Here is a 27,659-nt window from a genome sequence, read left to right on the forward strand (position 1 = left end):
ACTATCCATACCCGTGAAATCCGTTTACCTGCGAAAAATACCCGCCAATTACCCGTCAATTATCCGTCAATTACCCGTCAATTACCCGTCAAATATCCACAAAAAATTCTATAAAATATGGGCTTTAAATACATATTTTGAGATTATGGGCTAGTATTTTATATTTTAAAATAGGCCCAAACAATAAGGCCCAAAGTCTAATATTGAGCACCGCAGTCGTCTCAAACCAAAGCTATTAGAAGCATTAATGTGCACTCAAAATTGGCTACGAAATCAACTTGAAGGTATGTAAATTAATAATTATAATTAATCTTTTATTTCATATATCTAATGTAAATAATTGTTTATTTCATAGGTCAAGGAAAGAATGGAAGCTTTTGGACTTGTCTTGAAGATGAAGATGAAGAGTTCAATTAAGAGGATTCTATTTCTACTGTCGAGCAATTATAGACATTGTTCTTTGTTGGATTTTATATTTTAGTTGATGAATTTAAACATTGTTCTTTGTGAATTTGAATTTAAACATTGTTCTTTGTGGATTTGAACTATGCTATTTGTGTTGATTTTTTTCCTATTAAATTTGTTGTAAATTTATATTTAAATTCTATTTCGTGGGTATCCAGCGGATAGTGGGTATCCGGCGGATAGCGGGTATCCGTCGGATAGCGGGTTTCGCGGATACCCGACGGGTAGCGGGTATCCGCGGGTAGCAGGTTTGGATACCATTTGATATCCATGGATAGTTTCGTGGGTAGCAACCACTATCCATTTAGTTCGTGGGTATGGGTATGGATAGTCACTATCCGTACCCGTCGTACTCAATTGCCATCCCTACCCAAGACTCGGTAGAATATTAGATCGGGCCAGCACAACCTACCTAGCTCATTTTGCCGGTTCTAGTGCGAACTTGTCAAATGTGACAAAAATTTAAGTGGTTAGACAAGGATTTGTTACTAGTGAGGTAGCTGATAATAATATATTAATGTGGATGTACTAATATGTTTAAATATTTATTGATATTATTAATCAAATATTATAATTTATTCAATTAATTCAGAATGATGCCTTAAATATAATAATAAAATCGTAATTAAGAAGAAAAAGAAATATTTTAATATTAGTGTCCTAATTTTTTTTTATTATGCCATATAAAAATAAAATTTTCATATATGAATTTCCTGGTGGAGCTAGGGGTTTGCCGGGGTGGGCTAAAATATTTTTAATTGTGTTTCTGTAGCCGATGAATTTATTTCCGTGTATTTATATATGAATTTCGAGTTATAATCTTTCAATTGAATTTTTGTATCCACTACGTAGTACATAAACTTATCGTGTCGTATTTGTATTTAATTAGACATGTCGTGCATAGTTACATTTTTTGTATCCATGCAATATTCAGTACATAAACCTATCTTGTCGTATTTGTATTTAGACATATCGTGCATAGTTACATCATCCAATATATTGGGGGGTTGGGTTTACATCTAGATCTCTTTTATTAAAATTTATAATAAATATATTGACAAGATAAGATACGAAATTATAATGCAATGGAAAATTAATATGGATAATGCTTAACTTTTCACATGGGCTCGTGTGTGTCTTTATAATTTGCCAAGTCTTAAATAAGAGCAACGTGGCACTTTCACTGAATACCCTACTATATCCACCGTAACGCTTTCAAGACAATGTCTAATTCTTTACTCTTAAGCATCACAAATTGATGGTCTCAAAAAAAAAAAAAAATATATCACAATTTGGTCAAAATAACTCCAACTCCAGTCAAACACAGTTTCCGTACTCCCTTCATTCCTACAAATTGTGAACCAAAAAAATAACACAAATTTTTTTAAAAAAATGCAATAATTGTATTTAAGTGAAGATTAAGTCTCACACCTTTTTATAAATAATGAGAAGAAAAGTTTGTGCGGTTATTTTTAAATAAGAAAAAACCATAATTTTTAGGGACGTCTCACTATAATAATAAAGTTACAATTTTTAAGGATGAAGGGAGTATGTGTGTACATAACCTGCAAATATTTTAAGATTAATTGCAAAAAATGCACACTAATTTGAACTTATATTGTTTTAAAAAAGTGTTTTACAAAGTGTTGTTTTTTTCAAGAAACACCCTCAGGGTGGCGGGTTAGGCAAACCTCCTAACAGTAAATAAAATATCAACCATTATCCCATACATGGTGCTGTCCAAAAGTGACAACACCCAACAGAATCAACAAGGAAAAATAAATTTTAAACGAATGAAAATTATACATAGATATAGCCCAAAAGTGACTACACCCAAAAAAAAAAAAGGGGAAACATCAAGAAGCCAACAAATCAAAACGAACTAACTATCATCATCAAGAAGCCAAGCTGGTCTATCCTAACAAGAGAAAGAAAATAACAAGGTGCAAAAACACAATCAAAGGCAGTCAACGCATGAAAAATGCCCTTTTTACAAAGTGTTGTTGTAATCTCACATTTTTAATTTGTAGGAAAATATATATATACCACCGCGTCATTGCTTTTAATTGTCGGAAGGTGTCTTTTCAATAGTAAATAAATAAAAAATTATTATTGCAAATGAATTATAAATAGTCTAATTAAAACCGAGATCAAATCCAAATTGGTGAACTTTTTAACAATTAATATAACATTTTGGCGAATAATAGTTTCTTTCTATTTTTCTTCTTCTGGAATATAGGTCTGGAGTATAGGACTCCATGAAAAGGTTTTAGATATTTTCTTCAATATACTGCAAACTTTCGGGTAAAACTTTGTATATATCTGAATATGATTGTACGTGATTTCACTTTAATCGACTTACCAGTTCCAATTAGGATTCATTAATCTCCACATAGGAATATTATTGATATTTTAATAGAATTTTATTGATAACAATTTAAAATTTAATTAAGAATTTATCTAGAAGATCCATTTAAAGTTTGACCTTTCTTGTCTCAATTAAAAAGAATTGAAACATATAAAACCGTTCGTGATAGATTTTTACGGGTGATGAAATATATATAACGCTACTTAAATTAATTTATGTTATTTTCAGAAAAATGTTATAGTAAAATTTTGAACAAAAAAGAAAATGAAATTCAAAAACTGAACAAATAAAATTTTAAATTAATTTTCATGTGATTTTCCGACAATTCATCCAACATCATCTGTAATTTTGTCTTTTAAAGTGAGAAAATGAATATAATGCAGCACACATTCCTTTTGATTGAAATTAGTGAATAATTAAATTTGTCACAAATTTGGAAATCTATATAGGGTTTATTTATTGGGTAAATAAATATCACTTTAACCCAAAATTATTTTCGCACTATCAATTATATCCCGAACTATCGAAAATAATTTTTTTAATATTGAACTATTAATTTTGTATCAATTGTATCATTTGTCCATTTTCATTTGCTCCAAAAATTTGACGTGGCTCACCGGATGCCATGATATATTTAGAATGGGTTAAGTACCAGATTCACCCCTATCGATGGCGTCCCTATCGCGTTTAGCCCCCTACCGTCAGGGGGGAGAGTTGCCCACTACCTCAACGTGGCAAAATCGCACCAAATTCCCCCCTGCCACTTAACGGACACTAAAACCGTTAGAAAAAATCTTTTTTAAGAAAAAAAAATTCAGCTGGGTTCCACTCATCTTTCTCTCTCTCTCTCTCTCCCCTTGATTTTCAGATCTAGCGCCTCACTGCCTCACACCCATCGACACCTCCGGCGAAGCCAATAGGCAGAATCCGCCGCTGCTGCTCCCTCCGGCGAAGCCAATCGGCATCGGCTGCCCGTCGGAGAAGGTGAAAAACAGAAAATGGAGCAGCACTTCCGCCCTCTACTGCTCCTCCTTCTCCCGCCGCTCCTCAATTTTCTCTCTCTAAATTCAGTCTGCGGAAGCGGCGGCGACGTCATTGGTGTCATCAAAGTGAATTATAAATTCCGGCTCTGACGCCAATCTCAGCACTCTCAACGCTCACGATGATGTTCGCCCTCTCCATTCTCGTCAGCGTCGTAAGTGGGGAAAATGGGCTGCCAAGATACGGAATGGGCTATCTCTCTGCAGATCTAGGTTTCTGTGGATTCTGCCGACTTCATCGACGAAGCTCCTACCGCTGGAATTTGGGGCAAAGGCGGGGGAGAGAGGGATGGTGGTGGGAACTGTTGGGTGTTGAACCTTTTGGTTCCTGAACTTGTGGAGACGGAGGAAGACGTGGTGGTGCTGGTGACGTGGTAGTGGAAGAGGCGACGGAGATGGAGGCCGGCCAACGGCCCTTCGCCTGAGGAGGAGCTGCGGCGGCAGAGCTTGAGAGAGGGAGAGACGGATCATAAAAATATTTTTTCTAACGGCGTTAACGTCCATTAAAAGGCGGGGGGGATTGGTGCGATAAAGTCACGTTGAGGTAGTGGGCAGCTCTCTCACATGACAATAGGGGGCTAAACGCGATAGGGACGCCATATATCTTATTAATTAAAAATTCAAAGGGTGGAAAATAGACGAATGGTACAATTAATATAAAATTGATATTTCAAGGTTTAAAAAATCATTTTCAATAGTTCAGGACATAATTATTGATAGTGCGAAAATAATTTGAGGTTTAAAGTGATATTTACCCTTATTTAGAGTTATTTATTTGATTGAAAAATAATATTCCATCTATTCATGAAAAAGAGTCATGTTTCCCCTCTTTTTTTGGTCCACAAAAAAGAGTCATGTTTCACTTTTTATACAATTACACCCTTTATAACTTTATGCATTTACTTCATTTGCCATTGAGGACCCACCTCAAAAATTAAAAACTCTCTCCACTTAAATTTAATTAAATACAATTAGCAATAAAAATCTCTCACCCTTTCTCACGCACGTCTCTTCTCTCTCACTCTTCTTACGCACACCTTTTCTCTCTCACCGAACCCGCCACCGTGGTTCCTCCTCCGGCGAGGCTAGGACCCAACCTACGCCCATCTTTCCCTTCACCTCTCCGGCAGCAGCTAGGTCGTCGTGGCCGCCTCGCTCCCCCTGAGCTCGAAACCCTGAGGCTCCACCTCCCAAAATTCATCGCCTTCCTCTGAGCTCGAAATCGCCAAGACGCTCCCAGTCGACGCGCGCCCCTCTTTCATCTCCTCAATCTCCACCACCGACAAGTTCCCCGTCCACTGCTAGTGCTCCGGCCAGTCTAGATTCTCTCAAAGCACCACGGGAACTCGCTCTCGCCCTACCTCTCGCCGTTTCCGCGACTCCGACTCCTCTTATGCTCTGCCTGCGTGAGTAGCTTCAAGGAGAAGCTAGCGCTTCTTGATTTGGTTAAGTATTTCTTAAATTTGTTGCTGGAATCGACTTTTTGAATTTGTTCGAATTTGTTGTTGGAATTTTCTGAATTTGTTGGTGGAATCGATTTGTTGAATTTGTTTGAATTTGTTGCTGTAATTTCCTAAATTTGTTGGTGGAATTAATTTGTTGAATTTGTTTGAATTTATTGCTGATATTCATTTCTTGTTGGAATCGAATTTGTTTGAATTTGTTGTTGAATTTGTTTGATTTTCTGTTGGTGGTGGTGGTGAATTTCTGTTTGGTGGTGGCTGGCTGCTTAATTTATGTTAAATTTGCCTCTAATCTTTGGGAATGAAATCTGAAATTTGAATGGGAAATTAAAATTGCACTTGATTAGCTTTTTGTTTTTCTTAAATTTGAATTTGGTGCATTGATCTACTATGCATGACTGAATTTTCATTTTAAGTGTATTTAATTTTGTTTCTTAAATTTGAGTTTGTTTGAATCTGAAATTTTAGTTCACCTTAATTAAATCTACAATTTCAGGAACATAAAGCAATTAAGTTTAGATGTTAATAAAGGATTAAGTATTTAAAATTGTTATTAACACTACCTCTATAAATTTACTTCTCTCTCCACTTACACCTACTTTAGCAATTTTTTTAAAACCCGTGCCAAGTCCCAAATGAGACTCTTTTTTCGTGGACGGAGGGAGTATTAATTAAGACTGTTATTCCTGAGAAAATGAATTCATGAAAAATAAATCCTAATAGATTTATTGTCCTGTGTTTGGAAATTCAAAAAATAACCGTTAAGATTATGAATTTGTATAATTAATTAATATAATATAAATTAAATTGTAATTAATATATAAAAAAAAATCTCTAATCACAATTCTTAGTAACAATAATGTACGACAGAGGCATATAAACTAAGGCCCATTTAAGATTTCTTGGCCCAATAAAAAAAAGTAAAATATCATACCAACCTTTCCTTTTAAAAGCCCAACAATTAAATATTTAATCCAACTTGTATTAAGTGCTTAGATAATATTATCTTAGAATTTCTACGTCAATATTATCGCGTTAAAATTCGTGTGAGAATTTAATCTAATTTACATATGAACTTTCAAATTAATATGCAAAACATGAAAATTTCGATTTTATTTAAAATTTTAATAATTTTAATTTTCTTGTAAAACTTTGATAAATCTTTTGCTGAAACTGAAATACTTTCTCAAAAAAATTATCCAGGCGAGAATCGACTTAACAATATATATAAATTTGAGATGCAAGGGACATTAATGTGTTATGAATAAATGTTTAATTTTATCATATATCATAGTATTAGAATTAGAATTTAAATTCATGATATATGGAAATCTCGATTGGGTGCAAGCAATGAGGGACACTTATTTTATGGATCTATGGTATGTATGATTAATTATTTTTATATTTATCACAATATATACAAGAGATAAAGATGAGCTCATGTATTAATTAATTTCTAATACAAATTAATTAATAAACATAAATACATTTCACGAAAGAATCAATGTTGGCCTACTCATTTATCTCTAATTTAAGTCGGATTTGTATTAGACACGTCTTAACATCGTATTTAAGAGTGCATATATTAATTAATTAATTTAATTAATTAATTAATTAAAGCTAGTGACTAGATTATACTCCTTCTGTCCCGTAAAAATTTATCACATTTTCTATTTTCATTCGTGCATAAGAGTGTATCACTTCCATTTTGGGATCATGACCCCACTTTTTCTTGTTAACCACAACCACTCATTTCTATATAATCTCATAATCAATTCAACCACAACCACTCATTTCCACTCAACACATTATCTACCAACATTTTCTTAAAATCCACGTCATCCCATATGTGATACACTCTTACGGGACGGAGTGAGTATTAACTAATCTCTTATTAATTCATCGAACCCAACCTTATTACTTGTGTTTGAACTTAATCAACCTGTAGGGTTTCACATAATAATCTTTATGAGCTCCTCCTGAGGATATCATCGCCCTATACAAATACAATATTGAGATACAAGCTACCAAGAATAATACACGCACTGCTATCACCCAAGACACAGAGAATATTGAGTCTAGACTAACTCTCGCCCATAGTAAGTAAAAGTAAGACATATACCATTGTAGCCTTATCAAGAATAAGGTTACCGATATCTCGTTCTTTTTCTTGGGTTAAAGAAGAACACATGTCACTGTGGTCCTCAATACGTAGCAACGTATCAGTATAAATAAATAACCAAGACAAGTTATTTATTTATTATGCAGCAACCTAAACCGATAATGTGTCCTGGATTATCTTAATTGTGATTTAGTATCTTGTGCATTTCTCGATTTGTTAATCTAGCCCCGCATATTAATTTATGGTGTGGAAGCATAAGAGGTCCATGTACGGACTTAAGCAGGCCTCACAAACATGGAACCTTTGTTTCAATCTAGCAATCAAATCATATGAATTTGAGCAATGTGTAGACGATAGTTGCGTGTATAAGAAAGTTGACGAAAATACCTTGATGTTCTTAACACAATATATCGATGACATCCTATTGATTGATTTAGACAAGAAGATGTTGAGCAATATAAGAGTATGGTTATCCAAACAGTTTAAAATGAAAGATTTAAGAGAAGTTAGCTAGATATTTGGGATTAAGGTTATTCATGACCATAAGTCAAGAAGGTTATGATTGTCTCAACAATATTACATTGAAATAATGTTTTAACTTGCAGTATTCCAAGAAAGGATTTATTCTTTTCAGATATGGAATCATTCTATCCAAGGATATGTGTCTCTGACACAAAACGTGATAGAAGGGATTAGACGAATTTCCGTTGCTTCGGCAGTCGGGAGACTCATGTATGCTATGTTATGCACGAGACATTATATTTACTTTGTTGTAGGCATGAAAACAATATATCAAGCTAACCCTAGTCAAGGACATTGAGCTGTTATATAGAATATACTTAAGTACCTTAACAAGACTAAGGGGTTTATGTTACCAGTCAGACAACCTATGTCTGTTGAGTTATATAGAATGTGGTCTGACCGAGATTCAAGAAAATCAACCTCTAGCTATATGTTTACCATATGAAGTGGAGTTGTGACAAGGTGAAGTGTTAAGCGTAAATGTATCACAGACTTCACCATGGAGGTTGAATGTGTGGCCGTTTCGGAGGCCACTAAGGAAGTTGCTTGGCTCATGAACTTCTTAATGAATCTTAAGGTGGCGTTGGATATACCAAAGAGTATATTATAACTATGGTGTCATGAAAAATCTATATATATATGAAACACCAGTTTTTGTTCCCGCCAATTTTTCTCTTTCCTTCCACTATGCATTTTTCACATTTTCTCTCTCCTCTCTCTATCACACATTTTTTTCACTATTTTTTTCATACAATTTCTCTCTCTTCTACTCTCTCTTTCATAATTTAGTGATTTTCTTAAAAAAAATAAATTAAAATTGATATATTGAAAGATATTCTATATGTATCTTAAATTAAAGATAATGACAAGATCTTTAATTTAGTATAAAAATCATAAAATATGAATTTGAAACAAATAAGTTATTGTAATTAAAAAATTTATGGTAATTATTTTTCTCTCTCCTATTTCTTTTTCTCTATTTTTTTTTATATTTTTATCTCTTCCTTTTTTTGCACTATTATTACTGTTGTTATTAATATTATATGGAAATTGTTTTATTGTAATTTAATAATTGTTGTTATTATATATTTTTTCTCTCTCTCTTTCTACTACAAAATTTATCTCTTATCTTTCATCTTTTGATAAAAAAATTAATTTAGAATGAATAAGTTATGAATATTTAAAGTTTTAAAATATTAGTATTTTGTTCTTTCCTCTCTACTTTAATGAGTGCTATTGTGTTAATTTTCTCTTTAATGACATGTTTACTTTTTTCTATTATATTAATTAAATTTTTTTGTATTTTTAGATAAAAATAAGTAAATATCATGTGTTTGTGTTTACATATATTTTTTTAATTATAATAGTTTAAATGTAATAGAGGTGAAGGAATATATATTGGTTCATTTTATAACTCTTTTTTTAAAATAATTTTTTTGTATTAATGTTAATTTAACTTTGTAGATGCAATTAGTATATATATTAAAAAATATAATTTCAAATTATTTTATTTATTTTTGTGAATTATTTATTTATTATGATGCATCATACTTTATAATTATAATAAAATATAATGCTAATTTTCATTATCAAATGATTATTAATTATTTAATAACTATAATTGTCATTACACTTTACAAAGTTGAAAATTTACGTTTTCAAATCCAAAATTTTATTGAGTAATTGATGTCGTTTAATTTCGATACTCGCCGTGCATCGCACGAGGGATCGTTCTAGTTCAAATGAACCACGAGCTCACAAAGCTTCTAAACACATAGAGACAAAGTATCATCAAAGAGATAATGAGGAGATGTGACAAAGTAGTGATCAAGGTTGCATTTGAGCACAACCTAGCAAAGTCTTTCATGAAAGGCTTACTAGGCTCGACGTTCAATCGTCATGTAGAAGAGATGAGAGTAATGTCATGCTTTGAGTATAAGAGGAAGAAATTGATAACACATCGGCAAATAGAAAAAAAAAATACTCCCAATTTAATAGAGTATTTTTTTTATTTGAATATTCCATTTCAATAACTCACTTTTTAAATATAATTAATATTATTTATATAAAATGTTATTATGACTCACACATAATTATCTTACTTTTTATTTAAAAAAATATCTTCATTCTCTCTTCTATTTTTTAACAAATTAATATTATACCTTCAAAAGAAAAATTATCTCTCATATTATATGATAAACTATTTATTTTTGGGTGATTGGTGTAAAAATAAATGAACTTTACTCGTTTTTTTGGTATTTAACATGAACTTTAAAACATAGTTACAAATACATGAACTTTAAACTTATTCAATTTTTGACTCGTTTTTCATTTTTTCCTAAATTAAAGCTGACTTGGAATGCCTGAATCTTGACGTGGACAATTTCTTGCTATAAAAAATAATCTTCACCATTCAATTTTTGACCCGTTTTTTATATTCTGAATTTAGCTTTCTGAAATCCCTAAATCTTAAAGACACAATTCGCTTTCTGAATTTGTGAAATTTGTAGACAAATTTTTTTATCGTTCACTTTCATATTTTAGTTTTGAATTATTTTCCTCTACCAAAAAATGATGTCGTTGTATCTCAACGACGAATTGTCCACGTCAAGATTCAGGTATTCGAAGTCAACTTTAATTTGAGAAAAATGAAAAACGAGTCAAAAATTGAATAAGTTTAAAATTCATGTATTTATAACTATGTTTTAATATTCATGTTAAATACTAAAAATGAGTAAAGTTCATGTATTTATAACTAGAATTTGAAGTTTATGTTAAATACGAAAAAAATGAGTAGAGTTCATGTATTTATACACCAGTTACCCTTTATTTTTTGACATATGTGCTTTAACCTCTATTGGACCTATGGCCTAATTTTTTAAAAATATACCCCAAACTGAGTTTCATTTGATCGTCTTTAATACTACTGGAGTGCTTAATTCCACCTAAATGTCACCACTAACATTAATAAATAAATAAATAACCATCATAACTAAATACGATAATTTAGCAACAAGAATACGATTTTACATCATTTCTCCGAAATTAAGCATTGATTGATGAAAAAAAGCATAAATTGGATGGTTTATTAACATGGATGATTAATCAATAGCGACAAATACGAGCGGTAGGCATTGTGACGCATACAGGTGCATACTTCTTTTTAGCATCTGGAGTTCCGCGCTTGGGCTCGTCGGCCATGGCAACTTTTGCGACGGTGGATGCTGCGGCGGCGGCCACCGCCAACATCAGGCCCCTTCTCGTATTGTTGCTCTCCTCCTTGCTCGCGTCTTCCACCATCTTTGAGGCTCTAACCACCAACGAACCGCGGCGGTTGCTGGCCGGGACCTGCTTAGCAGCGGCGGCACCACCCAAGAACGAGGCGGTCATGGTCATAGACGATGCCATTGCAAATTAACTATATTTCTTTTTCTTTTTCTCAGAAGAGTGAGTGTGTGTGTGTGTGTGTGTGTGTGTGTGTGTATGTGTGCTTAGTTAAAAATATAGTGCGTTGTGATACATGTTTGATGCAAATGTGATCCGTTATCCTATCCGAATGAAGGTGGTTCCAATTAGTTTGTGCCACATGTGCTGCTCTATCTAAGCCGATTAAAACAACTGGTGATTCTCACTTCTCGTCGTGGGGCCTCTACTATCCAATATAACTCTCTCCACTCAATTTCTGTATGCTTTATACAAGCAAACAATATATCAAGAGCTTCTTAATTATATCTAAAAACAAATTAGTTATCGTGCAACCGAGAGTAGAGATTTATTTATGTGTAGAAATTTACAATATAAATTTTTATTATATATATATATCTCAATTATATATTCTCGTTCCACTCGAAGTGCATGTCTCATTTTTTTAGATATATTTATAATAAAATTGAAAAAAAGTAGATTTTTTGGTGTATTTTATCAAACCAAGTAAGAGAGAGAATATAGATATCAGTGATTGTTTTGTGGTATATATGTAATTTATGAATTATATATATTGAGGTTGACTAATGTGTGTTGGGAGTCTCAAAATAGATATTTAGATGACCTAAATCAAAAAATGAAACATTTCGAATAGGATTGAGAAAGTATTAAACTAGTTGAAGCTCTCTTAATTTGTTCATATATATATAATGAAAAGGATGGATCAAAAGGAAAAGCCGCAATTGTTGATTATAGTAAATTATTGAGAAAAATAAATGATTACTATCACTATTATGCAATTTTTGTAGATCCCAGGTGATTATGTATTAGCGTAAAAGGAAAATACACCAGTTAATAACTTTTGACATAACGAGTAAGTCAGTAAAACTGTTGACTTTTCAGGTGATTGGGTTGCTGCGAGCGCTCATTTGGTATCAAGTTACAATGGGATCATACATCTAATTCAGTTATTGCCATCGAACTAGCAGGGTTGCGCAACACAAATTTCCACTCGTTTTCTTTTTTGCTCAAGCGAATACTTTGACCCAACTAGAGACCTTTCTTGATTAGTTTCGAAGATCCAGACTTGCTTCATTCTTAGGGGCAATGCCCCTCGAGGACCATATATTCTCATAGGAGCATATATAGGTTGGAGTGCCCGTGAGTGCCGGATCACAAGACGCACCACTGGAGCTGGCCCTACAGGCAGTTGGCCCAGATTTGCAGGTGATTCCACTGCAGGGCCCTTACTCGATGACCCCATTCTAGGGCATAGTGGGACCCATGATGATGAGGCAGGCCCCGGGCCCGTAGAGAGTGTCATTTCCCTATGGACACAATATCTCTTAGTATCCTACTTACCAGTCATCGCAGACACATTTGACTGATACGGTGTTTGCAGCTACTGTGGCTGACGTTGACAAGGCCATAACCGACACTATGGATTTTATTGCCAATGGCAAGGCTCCAGTTCAGGGCGATGATTTAGCACATCATGACGCAGTAGAGACTATCTACCTAGAGCTCTCGCCACTTCCAGCCCAGTATAAGCCTCGAGCCACCACGATTAGGATTCACACTAGTACCAATGTGACTTGAGGGATCGCAGATGACCTTGTCAGATCAGTTCTCATAGGACATGCTGCAGGTGAGGGGGAGTCGCACTTCCCAGCGATGACTCACAAGAAAAGGATCCCGAGGAGACCTACCTACCTCACCAGCGAGCAGCCATTCCCGACCAAATGATCTGACATTTGACCTCTTTATATCAATTTATATGTATTTAGTAGGAGGATGATATCTATGTATTCCGGAAATGATGACTCCTTCCAATTTTTTTGTACGACCACTATATTAGATTATTTTCTTATGACTAGTATTAGTGCAGAAACGCTAGTCCACAAGGCGTTATGTGGCTAAGTACTTTTTGTGATGACTTTGCTAATCAGCATGTACATTATGTGAAGTACTTGGATAGATCTGTAGATCTAGATTCAAAAATCTGATGTAAAAGCACTCGTTGAGGCAATTTTCTTATATATATAGCGACCTTATCGATCTTTTGCGCCAAGTCACTTTAATTATGTTTTATTAATGTGATTTGTATAAGAAAGAGTATGAATGAGATTTGAGGAAATCAAGAGACAATTATAGAAGCTGATGATGTTCCTTTACTATAATTGCTTCTTGATTTCCTCAAATCTCGTCCATACTCTTTCTTATACAATGTACATGAATAAAACATAATGTAAATGACTTGCTGCAAAAAGATCGATAATGTCGCTATATAAATATCGGAAAATTATCTCGACGAGGGCTTTTGCATCAGATATTTGAATCTAGATCTATTGATCTATCCAATTACTATGCATGATGTAGAGGCTGACTAACAAAGTCATCACAAAAAGTACTTAGTTACGAAAATTCCTATGGATTAGTGTTTTCGTACTAATACCAATCATAAGAAAATAATCTAACATAGTAGTCCTATAAAAACATCGAAACGAGTTATCGTTTCCTAAATACATAGATATCATCCTACTAAATACATATAAACTGATCTAAAGAGGTCAAATGTCAGATCCCTAGGTCGGGGCATGGCTGCTCGCTGGTGAGGTAGGTAGGTCCTCATCGGGATCCTTCTCCTCTAAGTTCTCGTTGGGCATGTGCGATTCTCCCTTGCGTGCGGCCTGTCCTACGAGAATTGATCAAACTAGGTCATTTGTGATCCTTCGAGTCACATCGATACTCATGCAAATCCTGGTCGTGGTAGCTCGAGGCTCATATAGGGTTAGAGGTGGAGGGAGCTATGGGCGGATAGTCCTTATTGCGCAGTGTTGTGATGAACTGTCGCCCTGAACCAGAGCCTTGCTCTTTGCAATAAAATCCTTAGTGTCGGCTATGACATTGTTAGCATCAGTCATAGCAGCTGCAGACTCCACGTCAGTCAAATGTGTCTGTGACGATAGACGAGTATGTAACTAATATACTGAGTCCATACGATGAGGAAACTCCTTACGAGCCTGGGCTTGCTTCATTATTGATTTATTATTAGTCCCACGTGTCATAGTTTGGGGGTTGTCGAATAAGGACTCTACAGTGGAATCAACTGCAACCCTGGGGCAACTGCATGTGGGGCCAACTCCAGTGTTGCCTCTTGTGATCTAGCAATTCAGAGCACTCCAACCTGCATATAGGCTTCTAGAAGAATATATGGTTATTGATGGGCATTGCTCTAAAAGGGAAGCAAGTCTGGATCTCCGAGACTAATCAAGAAAGGTCTCCAGTTGGGTCAAAGTATTCGCCTGACCGAAAGAGAAAACGAGTGAAAATCTGTGTTGCGCAACCTTGCCAATTCGATGGTAGCAATTGAACTAGCCGTATGATCCCGTTGTAACCTGTTACCAGATGAGCACTCGTAACAACCTAGTGAGGATGGTAGCTCGCTAGGCACTGCCCCATGTCATATCCGTGACATCGGGCATAAGTGCGATATTAGCGCCTGATAGCCTTTAGACTCGCATGTCGATGCAAAGGTCGTTGAAGGGTGAATCGTCTCCTTGCCATCTAAACAAGAAGGTTCCACAATCAAACTCACAATTATCATAACGAGTAACTGTAAGCAATAAGGCTCTAAATATCTGAAATTGTAAGCTGACAGATATAATAGCATCATCACAATCTTACATACTAAACATCATGACATCATGAAAGTCTAATTCCTAGAGCTTAAAAATAAATCATAAAGGCTCTCTTCATGCCATAATAGTGATAACTGAGGGGTTTAAAATGAGGCGAATTTCACTATGCAACAACTAACTAATTATATAAGTTACACTCATCGCTATGAGCAATGTATCAAGTAAATAATCACTGAATAAGGCAATAGTTGATTCGGTGTTTTGTCTCGCATGAACAGTGGGAATGAAGAACCATGCTCGTGTCACTGGCTCATGAGTGACACTCTTCTTTACACCTCGTTACTTCTTTATCATTGAATTATCGTGCCTTCTTAAATGACATCTGATTTTTCTTCCTCTTCGCTTTCTCTTGACTACGAATTGCAATGAGAGATAACTGAATTTCTTCTAAGTTTGCTTCTACTATTTTTCTTATAACAGTGACCATTCATTCTTAACGCATCTAGATTCATTGGGGTTTCTACACGGTCAATAAGGTATAAAATTAGAACATGAGCACTTGCACATTAACATGAAACATAAAATTTTTTCAATATTCAAAATCATTTACTGCTTTACTTTTTATTGAGCATGACGATGCGATGAAGTACTGAGGTTTTTGTCGACTGACTCTTTTATACTAGTATTCAAACTAGGACTAATTGAGTAACTATTGGGTTCAGGGCAAATGACTTGCTCTAATATCAGTATGTCACGATCAGATTTAGCTAAGGGTAGTTAGGCCGAAAAACCATGACTAAGGGGGAGAGATTAGAAACAAGGATAAAAAGGGAGTGAACAATTAATGAAGGCTCGAACTATAAGCAATGTCAATGAAGGTAATTCATAAGATAACTGACGTTTGGTTAGAAAGACCCCATACAAAGTCTACGACATTACGTTGTAAGTTCGAACGAAATCGACTTAGTGAAAATAATAAAGTACTTGAGCGTACACAACAGAATAACATATTCTGATTATATGTATAAAGTCATGTATCCTAAGAGTTTGTTTAACTACGACAAAAGCTCTGCTCGTCACTTCATCATCAGCCACTGCTACCTGTACATTTAAAAATATATGCAGGGCTGAGTACGAAAGTACTCAGTGGGCTTTTATGCTAAAACTATATACATGCTTGCATAAAATTTAATTGTCATGCCATTATAACAGTACAATATGGGGTTTTAGCTAAAAAGGTTCAAGCTTACTAAATTCTTTTGCGATTTTAAAGTTCTTCTAATTATACTAAGTTCTACCATATTTGATACTGAAGTTGTATGCAGCAGAGGTGACCACCTCTTGCGGACACTAGACCGGCCAACCCTCTCAATGACACATAGTCATTGTGTACACTAATTCAGGAAGGATAGCTATCCGCTCAAGATCCAGATTCGATTATATAATTGGCAAAGTCATTTGCCAATGCAGATAGATATCATACTAAAATTGAAACATTTATGACAAGAAAATACTTGAAATATTTTCAATTCAAATTCTTTTGAAAAAAAAATGTTCAAACATAACATTTAACTTCATTTTATATACTAAGAAAGTAATCCCACCTGATAGCAAAACTTTGCTAAGGCGCCGTGAGTTTTCGAGTAGCACTCTCACTCTCGCGATTGACCTTTATTGCTAGAATATAAAGTAAGACATTAGCTCAGGGAAATTCTCAATTATTAAGAATGCATAATTTAAATATGAAATATCTCTTATTCAAGTAATTATTATTCTAAAATAATAATTCGAGAAATTATATTAATAATTAAGGTTATAGGATTAAATTAATAAAATTAAGGTCCATCTTATGTAATCAAAATAATAACCTCAATTATCTGTTCATCTTAGAGTGTTCTAACTTAATTACTAATTAATATACATCATTCTAAATTAATTCATAATAGTAAGTAATTAAGTCAAATTAATTGATTAATCTAAACTTCTCTTTAGTTAAACTCAAATAATAAAACAGCTCAATTATTTAAGAAGGCTCAACACAAAGCAACTCAACCACTTTTAAATTAAACTCCAACTCTTACTTAGAGGATGTTCGATTAAATTTATTTTAAAGAGCTTATAAGCTCTTGGAGTTTATAAGATGTTTCAAAAGTTTATAAAATATAGTTTCTTAAGAGCTTATAAATTGTTAAAGTGTTTGAATAATTGAATTTTCAAGTTTGAGAGAGAATTTTTAATTAGAGAAATAAAAAAAATATGAAATTAGAATAATAAATGATGAAAATAAAAAATTATAGTTGAGTTATTTTTATAAAATGCGTGTTGCTTATAAGATAATGAGAAAATAAATTAGGTAGAGGAACTTATTTTTTAGGGAGAGCTCTTAAACTTTATTTTTACAATTTATAAGTTCTTTAAGAGCTTATTTTATTAAACACTTTGAATAAACTTATAAGCTACTCAGCCAAACAACCTCTTAATAAAACAACAGCCCAGTCCCAGAACTAGGCCCATCAAAGAAAATAAACAAGGGCCCAAGGTTTAGCCCAAATTAATTCCAGGCGGTGAGTCAGCGTCGATCAACGAAGCTATTCTAGTGTTTGTAGAGTACAGATGCTATGCATTAATCTATTTCACTGCAAGGTATGGTGTTGCTATAAAGTATTCTAATATGCTTTTGTTGGGTGTGAAGCATATAACATGAGGAGAAGAATGTGAGCTTAGTAGATACCTTTGTGTTGGTCGGCTGTTGTTGTGGAATTTAATGGAAGAAATAGAATCGTAATTCAATCTTTCAGTTGCAAATCATAAAATCAAAATAAATGGCTACAAATTACTTGTAATTTGCAATTCTTCCAACTTCTATTTTAAATCGTGTATTTTTTGAGAAAGTAAACCTAGCTAATTAACTTTAGAGTCCATCGATCGTATGATATGAATTAAAAAGTATGACATCTCAACTTTCGCAGTGAATTTTTAATGGAAATGGAAAATAAAGAAAATAGTGAAATACAATGGAGATGACTCCAAGAAAACACATATATACTTAAAATGTGAGAGTCGAGAATGTTGTTCAGGGAGTAAGATAGATAGTGAAATGAGTGATGGTTTCGACGCCATCAGTGGTGTGCTGATCCACATGCGGAAGAGTTTCAATGGCCGCAAAGCCTTTAGCATTCTCATATTTCCCAGTCCCACCAACAATGGCGATGTCAGAGATGGGCGTCGCTGTCCGATGCACCCCGAAGAAGCTCAGCGTATCGAACATCTCGCCGCCGTGGAACACCGCCGTCAGCACCAGCGTGTGACTGCTGCCGTCGCTCGAGCTCGTCAGGTAGAACCCCATGAGCTCTGCCGAGCACGGCGGACCCCAGCTCGTGCCCCGCCGTGATCTCGTTGTCAACCACCGTCACCGACCCGAACGTCAGCTGCTGCAGCGTCAGCCCCGCCGGGAGCTGCCCTGCCGTCACGAAGGGCTGGCTGCCGCCGCCGGATACGACGTTGTTGCCATTGTTTTGGACGACGGTGTTGGACGGGGAGCCGTTGAGGCCCACGAGGAAGGGGAGGTTGTTATTGTTCACGACGCCGTTGACGGTGTTGAGCGGCACGCCGCCGTTTATGGGGAAGATTTGGTTGTTGGTTTTCGAGAACGGGAGGTTGTTGGCGTCGGAGCTGGCCAGGATTCCGGCCACAGCCCTGCCGGAGGGGTTTGAACCGCCGAGGATGTCATGCATGAAAAAAGAAAATGTGGGGGTGGGGGTGGTTAGTGGCGGTGAGCTGGAGACGACGGGGGCCGGTTCATCTGGGATTGGCGCCACGCCGGCATTGGTGGTGGGAGCGGCGGTAGGGGTGGTTAGTGGTGGCGCTTTCGAGTCAGGGACGTCGGGTACTGGTGCAACGACGGGGGCCGGTTCATCTGGGATTGGCGCTACGCCGGCATTGGTGACGGTGGCGGCAGTAGGGGTGGTCAGTGGTGGCGCATCGGAATCGGGGAGGTCGGAGACGGGTGCAATGACCGGGGCCGGTTCATCGGGAATTGGCGCTACCGCGGCATTGGTGGTGGCCGCCACCGGGGCGGGGATGTCGGCCTCTTCCGGCGGTGATATCGGGTCGGGTGTTGGGGTGACATCGATGAGAATTCGGGTTGAATTGGCCAAAGTGGTGGCTAACAATAGTAAGGAGAGAATAAGAAGATTAGGCATCTTGATACTTGATTAGTGAAATTGATTAGTGAAGAAGGAAGAATGGATGAGAAGAGGTATATATAGTTTTGATATATAATGGAGTTGATGAAATGGAGTTGTTCTGTTTAGTTGAAGATTACGAGGAAATGGTATGATTCACATCACCCACTCCAAATCAGATTTCAATTTTCTTTTACATTAAAATTTTCATTTTTTTTCACTTGAGATCCACCTATCATGTGCTTTCAAATTGCTACATGAAATATAATTTAATTCATAGTATTATAATAAATTTTATTTTTATAAAAAATTATTTTTAAAATAATAAATATAAGCATAAGATACAGTGGCACACATAAAATTGTGGGACACTGAATCTCATCCCGTTAATTAACTGGTAATATGATTAATGTTTTAGAAAAAGTTATAAATTCAAACTCAAAATCTTTAAAATTATTTGTTCTTTTCATTTATGTTGTCATATATTAATCCCGCGGTGTTAACTATTTTAGTTTATGAATAATATCCCTCCTCTAAAAGTCGTCCCCCAACTAAAAAATACCATGTCCGTCCATCAAATATTTTTATTTCTTTTTATTTTGGTATGTCCCTAAAATATCTTCCTATTTTATTTTAAAAATAATTTCACTAACTATTATCCTTACCATCTTCACTTTTTGTGAGACTCATTCTTCACTCATCAAATACACAACTAATTTTTATTACAACTCGTGACATCCTCCCTTAGAAAGATATTTGAGGGACGGAGGAAGTAATACTTATAATTTTGAACTCTGCAAGTCAGCTTGATTAACAATTTGCGTTATGCTGAATTGTTGATCCATAAGTTACACAGTCGTGTCCATAAACAACTTCTTAGCTTTCAGACTACTAACACATGTAGCTTACTTGGATTCTAACTTCAAACTGGGTGAGTGTTTGAAGGCTTAGATTTCCAACTAAAAATACATTGTTACAGACGAAGATTAACAATTGATGAAATCAGTGTGTTCGAATTTAAAAGTCTTATATTTATAGTGTAAAACACCTAGAATCTAAGGGGATGTGCATTGGAAATCATTGAGAAGATAGAGTGTATCTTAAGATGAAATCGCTTATACTTGGTAGAATTTTCTTCTTCGGAAATCATTATGTTCTTGAGAATAAAAAATTAGGACTTGAATAGCTTGTGAATTTAATCGCGCAATGTTTTTGGTAGTAATTCCAATGGAAGTGGCAGGGTACTTACAGCCTCAAACAAAATTAAATCCGTTGGAGAAATCGTCTTCAAATTTGATTGCATGTTTGATAATTCCTTTCTATTTGACTCATAGAGTGTACGAAACGACGTCGTTTTTGTCATTGCATTTAAAAAAAATAGAATATAAATTACATTGAAGCATCCGACGAGCCACATCACGTTTTTTGTGACCGAAAAATAGATGCAAAATATATTTGATAAAAACTTAATAGTTTGGAGGTTATAAGAACATTTTGAAAGTTTCAGGGTATTTTTGATAAAACGAATATACTTCACGGGTTTTCATGATATTTACCCTAAGAATAATTGCAAATAAAGGATAGTTAAATTATTTTGAAATGGCAAAATTTGAAAATGCCACATAAGAGAATATTTTTTACCTCCTCCGTCGACGATATCGTTTCTACTTTTACCATTTTGGTTCGTCTACAATTTCATTTTCACTCTCATTTATAGCAGTGGGATCCGTAAAAGTCCACTCACAATAATAGTGGAACTCAAACTCCACTCATTAGTCATTACTATCAACTACTATCGACAATTTTCTTAAAACCTGTGTCGTCCACAAAATGTAAACGATATCATGGATAGAGAAAGTATTATATATGGGATTCTATGATATTTAAAATTATAATATAACTAATTGCAATAAAACTACATTAAAATTATAGGCTTGCCTTGATTGAAGGTTGGGGTCGGTGTTTTGTTTCCATTATTTCTATTGTTCTACTTCTATAATCATATTCATAGGATTTACTTTACAAAGATACAGCAATTCAGATAACTTACCATATTCATTCCTACTGTGCAGAAAACATTTGACGGTCGATTTACAGACATGGCAGCTGCCAGATTTATAGCAACTCCACAAAAGGAAAAATCTATGCAGATTCAGTTAAACCCAGAACGCATCTCGAGTTAGAACCCGAAATCGACGAGTTATTCCACAGGGTGAAAGAGTAGGAAACAGTATTCTTCAGCTAGATCACACAGAAGGGAACTTACAAATGTTTGGCAAATATGGCCTCAACAACACCCTTAGCTATAGGGTGATAGCTTGCGCAAGCCTCCGAGAAAACCCTCCTTGCAAACATCTTCTCCTCTTCTTTGCCTGCGCCTTGTACTAGTGCAGTATAGAGCGGCCGCAGATACTTCATCCGTCCAACTTCTTTCAGAGTTTTCTCAACCTCATTATAGTAGGTACTGCACCTAGATGCAATAGCATGCTGAAGAAACGCCACTTTGACCTCGTAATCTTTTGATTCAGCAAGCCTATAACGCTCGTCTAGAGCTGCTAGCTGTGATACGACCAACATGACAAAGTTTGTATCAGATTTACTGCATTCTACACAGTAAATATAAGATAGTGCAACTACTGCGGAGACAGGAAAGCGATGAAAGTCAGTTATGCTTTATTTTGTATGACATGAGAAGCAAAGAAGGATATTCTGGGAATCGAACACATATGACATAATTGAGAAGCAAGAACATCTAAACCCACTAAAACAGGAAGATCACAACTTGGCGAAACCCAGATATTATTTCAGAATAGTGCAAGAACACTAGTTGTGTTCCTTACTGTACCTGTGAACCTTCAACAGATTTAGGCAAATTTTCAAGGTAAAGCTCCCATTCCTGTCCTCTCCATTGAGCAACTTCATCCTCATTTGGCATCCTGCCTGACTTAAACTCGTTAGCCAACGACACAATCTTTGTATAGATTTCAGAAACAGGCTCCATTGCATCTGGAGGTATGCCAGTTCCCTCAGTCCATACTTTTAGATCAATTTGATCTTCTATTCCAGGGATATTTGCTTTTAGGAAATCAAGAAACATGTCAGTGTCAATAGACTGGAACTTGAAGGTGGCAATATATTTTTTAAGAAACTCATCAAATGCAGGCCTCCCAATCTGTGCACAAATTACAAACAACACAAATTAAGCTTTTTAGTAAATATATACTACTATATAAAGATCACCAAGTAGTGGAAGATAAAGCAAATATGCGTGTACCTGTCTCTCAATGCGCCACAAAAACTGGAAACCCTTCTCATAGGGCACATCAGAATATACCTCATCTGGGTCCACCCCTTGCTGGTTGGTTTTAAGTTTTGTAAATTCCATTCGGTCCTTAAACCTCTCCATTTGCTCAACGAGTCCTCTCCAACCAATTCCAATATTGAGTATGGCCCTTTCCTTTCCTTGCACAACCTCAACTATTCGCCGCTCAGCATATGTTGTGAAACCCTACAAGTAGAATCTCAATCATAAACATAAAGCACTAGCAGATAAATCGGGTTATCAGAGGCAAAAAAATTAACCATTTTTGAGAAAGACAACAGCTAATGTAGCCTTCATTTTTCTGTGAATGTCACCCAGATAAAGCCAGTGTTTCTTTTGGCGCTCACATAACAAAAAAAGTTGACCAATTTACCAATACTCCACAAATTGACCCATCAATTATAAAAATAATAGGCATACCTTACTAAATTATTCTCACAGAAAAACAGTGTTTACAAGCTATATCCAAAACAGGGTGCATATAACAATTAGTTTGATATTACTTGTTTTAAAAGGATGACAAGTATGACAAGTTTTGATTTAGCACAAATGCAAAATATACATCAAACAACAATCAAGCCAGTGATCAATTTATACCAGAAACAAACTCTTACAAAAATAGAATGAAGTCATGAACTTTACTGGCAATGAAATGCAAGCCATCAAAAGAAGAAACAATCCACTAATTAAAGGTCCTGCCGTTCAATTGCACGTAAGTATTCTACAATAAAGGATCCCCTTTAGGTATTTTGTTCCACATTATGTTCCGTTGCCATTTGTAATAATTAATAGCTTCACCAATTTATTAGACAGACAGCATCAGGGCATCAATACATCTTGTACGGGAGAATACACAAAACCAATTCAACATTTCACCCATCACAATCAAAAGCAAAAACGGAGGCCATAAATCTATGCATGCTCAGAAATTAGAAGCTATCAACAGCAATCACAGATATCATTCAACAACCTAACACTACAAACTCATCTAAATAATCATATACCTCATTCAACCAGAAATGATCATTGTTCTTATTAGTAATCAAATTCCCCGTCCAGCTATGAGCAAGCTCGTGAGCTACGACCTGCGCCCCCGTAGCGTCCCCCTTGATCACAGTGGGAGTCAAAAACGTCATTCTTGGATTCTCCATTCCTCCATAGGGAAAACTCGGAGGCAACACCAACAAATCGAACCTCTCCCACTCATACGGTCCAAACAACGCCTCCCCGACCTTGATCATCTCCTCCGACCCTGCAAACTCCCTAGCCGCGGCATCCAACACGGCAGGGACCGCCTCCGAGTACACCTTTGTCCTCGGACCAACCTCCCTAAACCCCAGCTCCCCAACCGCAAACGCAAACAAGTAGGGCGGCACCGGCTGCTCCATCACGAACTCCTCCACGACCCTCCCTTCCGCGCACCACAGGGCGTCGTCGCACGCGCCGCCGCACTCACCGGCGGCGGGGTCCCGCCGGTTTACATGCTTCGCGGACATCACCGCCGAGAGGTAGCGCGGGATGTTTAATTTCGCGGCGAATTTGATCCGGGCAGCCGGCGTGTCCTGGCAGGGGAAGATCGACCGCGCGTGGATGGCCTGGCATTGGGTGAAGACGAAGGGGTAGGACTTGTTGAAGGTCTGCGGCGGCGACAGCCACTGTAGGGCGGAGGAGGACGGCGTCGTCTTGGAGAGGAGGAGCAATTGCGACTGATTGGAGAGGGTGACGACAAGGGATTGCCCCAAAACGGCGTCGGGGGAAGGGGGGTCGAGCGTGAAGGGGAGGGGAGCGCCGGTGACGGGGTCGATCACGGCGGAGATGGAGAGGGAGCGGGTGTCGAGTGTGAGTGGGCCGGAGTGGGGGGCGGAAAGGGAGAGGAGGGCGGAGGAGGCGATGGTGGAGGAGGGGAAATCGAAATAGAAAGAGAGGGAGATGTGGGTGGTGAGGGGGTGGCTGGAGTCAGTGTAGGAGTGGGGGTCGATTGGAGCCATCTTGATGAGAATGACGACGGCGGACGGCGGTGGAGAAGCGGTGGAGGAGAAAAATGGAAAAGGGAATTCGAGCAGAAAGCGCACTAAATAAAATTAGGGTTTAAAAAATTTGGAGGGAGACAAGATTTTGGGAATAAAGACAAAAAGAGATTAAAGGGGCCAATTTCTTGTGCAATTATATGCTTTACTTTGCATATAATATTAGGCTGTGTTTGGGTAATACTTTTAAAGCATGAATAGCAAAATAATCTTATTTTATTTATATGTTTGGTTTCCTATATTATTACAATTTAAGATAAAGTTGAGATTCGATTTTATTTTGATTAAAATCTTGCCTTACCTCTTTGATAATTTAACTATGATGTTACAAGTCCCCTAGGGGACACCAAGCAGTGCGAACTCATCTCTACGAACAGTGAGATCTAGGATTCAAACCACACTGCTCCCTCTTCTCCTTTCCCAAAGTAAAAAGAAAAAGTGCGATAATAGAGATAAAAATCATATTTTTCAAAATTATCCTTTGGATCAAGAGTGCTCTAGCTTGTTCAAGAAGAATTTGTGGGCCAACCTTTAGATCGAGAGTGTCCTCTGGATTAAAGCAACTCAATCTTTAGACAGTGAATATGTGAACACTTTAATCTTACGTTCGAGCTTAAATACATTTGGTGATATATTGAGATAGATTCGTATTGCGACCTCATCTAGTTGAGGAGAATCAATTTCCACACTCTTAAATTGCATATTCACCCAAATCTTGTACGTTGCTAGTTTACAATTTTGAAGGCTAATTCTTTGTCCTATTTAAGAACCCTTAATAATACAAATTCTTCAATTGTATTTAGGGGTGAGCAAAAATCTAACTGAATCAAAAAAATCGATCGAATCGATCATTTTTGGTTCGATTCGGTTCATTAACGGTCGATTTTTGGTTCGGTAACCCTAAACCGATGACATTTCAGTTCGATTTCGGTTTCCCTACCATGGGTCGATCAGAAACCGAAACGAACCTATATATATATATATATATATATATATATATATTAAATACATTAAAATAGTAGGTTTTGGGTGGGAATCGGGCACAATAGTGCACTCCAACGCACAAACAAGATAAAAGAGCACATCCACTAATAGTTAACAACTTTTTGTTTTATTTGAGAATGACAAAACAAGTAAGACAATATTGTTGCTGATTTTTCAGGTAACACAATATTAGCACACTAATTGTGAGCTGACTTCGTCCAGAAAGTGTTCTATCATAATAGAGTAAAACAAATTTCAGAGTGGTGATCAAATACCAAACCTACTAACAATTGAATAACTTATCAGTTGGACAGATAACTGATTGTATGCGGAATGTGACTTTAGTTACTCACTTTGTTTGAAAATATTAATGAAAACTTATTGTCTCGTGCACTTTAATCGGGTTCAGTTTGAGTATGATCAACGATGCAATGTAAGTGTGTTGATTGTATGACAATTGACACAACATGTAGACATATTGAAATGTAAAGCACACAAACAATTTAACGTGGTTCGGAATAAATTGCTCCGACGTCCACTATCCTAATTGAACAAGAGAGTCGTTGACCAATCAATTAACCTTAGACTAATCTATGGGTTTCCAGTCATATCAAAAACTTTCTACTTTGGATTATACTTTCGATGATTCAGACAATGATACAGAGGAGTTGGACGAGAATTATCTTGCCAAAAGTTATGAGCTTTTGCATCAGAAATGCGTTGCAGTCCTTGAGGTGAACAAGTCCTTATCCACACAGCTCAGTGAGGTAACAAAAGAAAGGGATTAACTCAAAGATCTTTTAGAAAATCTCAAGAAGGATATTGTCGTTCTCCAACAGTCTATGAAATTGAAGATTGGCGAACTGGAACATCATCAGAAACTTGTCAGAATGATGAACACGGGTACTGACAAGCTTGAAGAAATTCTGGAGAACGGTCAAAATATTGACAACAAAGCTGGAATAGGATTTCTAAAGAAAGAGTTGATTCCCAAAGTTGATACTCACAAGCCCGATGTTGCCATTCCAAAAGAGAATAATCGAAAGGCAACACAAAATTATCACAAGCCAGCTGCATACAAAAATCTTCCCTCACGAAGGAACATATCTCAATCTTTTGTTCCTATTTGTCATTATTGTGGTCGTCGTGGACACATCAGACCTCGGTGAAGATTTTATCTTGATGATAGAAGAAAGATGGCGTGTACAAGAAAGCTTTTTCATCAAATAAAGTTCTTATTACTAGAGGGCGTTGGATATTCTAAAGGAAAGATCGATCAACCTCATCCGAATGGAACATTTGGAAAAACGTGGCATCCTATCTGTCATTACTGTGATAAGCTAGACCATATTAGATCAAATTGCAGATCTTATCAGAAGGATAAACGGGTGAAGAAAATAAGAAAAATTCAGAAAAAGTGGGTACAGAAGCCGATACATGTTCATGAAAATGTTAAGACAGATAGAGATATCACATTGGAACATGATTCCGAGCATGCTAAATGAGTTTCTAATTTGTTGGAGGAAAGTGCTCATGTATTAGCGAATGTTCCTTCTAGAGAATCTAAAGAAGTCACTCCCGGCGTTGTTCCAGCAGGTGTTACTGTAGTTGTTACGGAAGTTGCTCCCATCGTTGTTCATAAGACGCTTGATCCTGCTATGAATGTTTTACTCTGAAGTATGTTCTTTAAGATGTTCTTTCATAAGAACACGTCTATCTCTTGTTGAGGGGAAGTTGTCTTTGATGATTGATAAAAGGAGGGAGAATATGAATTGTTGATTGAGAGGGAGTTTGGTGCTGTATCAAAGGGGAGTTTGGTGGCTTATCTCTTTTCTTAGTTCTGAGATTGCGTATGCTGCAGTTTATTCATGAGTTGTGCAGCTTGTTTTGTCTACATCAATGACAAAGGGGGAGATTGTTGAGTATTGGTCATACTCAAATCATGTTGATTGTCATTATGTAGACAATGTACCAGCAATACTTGAGAATATTCAGATACGATTTCAAGCAAAGTACCAATCAGTGTCAGGTACTTTGGCTGATACAGTCCTCTGCAGGTTTGTATCTATATATTCATTTTTGAAGTATATCTCATGGG

The 27,659-nt window shown here is 36.3% G+C and overlaps 2 protein-coding genes, 1 long non-coding RNA gene and 1 pseudogene across 3 annotated transcripts; 1 reads left to right on the plus strand and 3 right to left on the minus strand.

The window, feature by feature from the left end:
• Window positions 1–71: 71 nt before the first annotated feature.
• Window positions 72–572, plus strand: LOC131001931 (uncharacterized). Its single transcript, XR_009094082.1, has 2 exons — window positions 72–284; window positions 356–572. It is a non-coding gene; the product is annotated as an uncharacterized LOC131001931 (long non-coding RNA).
• A 10,397-nt stretch (window positions 573–10,969) lies between these two features.
• On the minus strand, window positions 10,970–11,717 carry LOC131001932 (photosystem II 5 kDa protein, chloroplastic-like). Its single transcript, XM_057928580.1, has one exon. The coding sequence runs from the start codon at window positions 11,386–11,388 to the stop codon at window positions 11,086–11,088; it is 303 nt and encodes a 100-aa protein (XP_057784563.1). The 5' UTR covers window positions 11,389–11,717; the 3' UTR covers window positions 10,970–11,085.
• A 6,257-nt stretch (window positions 11,718–17,974) lies between these two features.
• LOC131001933 (dirigent protein 24-like) lies at window positions 17,975–19,271 on the minus strand (annotated as a pseudogene).
• Window positions 19,272–21,264: 1,993 nt separating this feature from the next.
• On the minus strand, window positions 21,265–24,747 carry LOC131001934 (leucine aminopeptidase). Its single transcript, XM_057928581.1, has 4 exons — window positions 23,555–24,747; window positions 22,503–22,736; window positions 22,074–22,400; window positions 21,265–21,787 (listed from the first exon to the last, which is right to left on the minus strand). Exons 1-4 carry the CDS (start codon window positions 24,536–24,538, stop codon window positions 21,491–21,493), a joined length of 1,842 nt encoding a protein of 613 aa, XP_057784564.1. The 5' UTR covers window positions 24,539–24,747; the 3' UTR covers window positions 21,265–21,490.
• Between the last annotated feature and the right edge of the window lie 2,912 nt (window positions 24,748–27,659).

This window comes from Salvia miltiorrhiza, chromosome 8, assembly GCF_028751815.1.
Source record: "Salvia miltiorrhiza cultivar Shanhuang (shh) chromosome 8, IMPLAD_Smil_shh, whole genome shotgun sequence".
Taxonomy (NCBI): Eukaryota; Viridiplantae; Streptophyta; class Magnoliopsida; order Lamiales; family Lamiaceae; genus Salvia; species Salvia miltiorrhiza.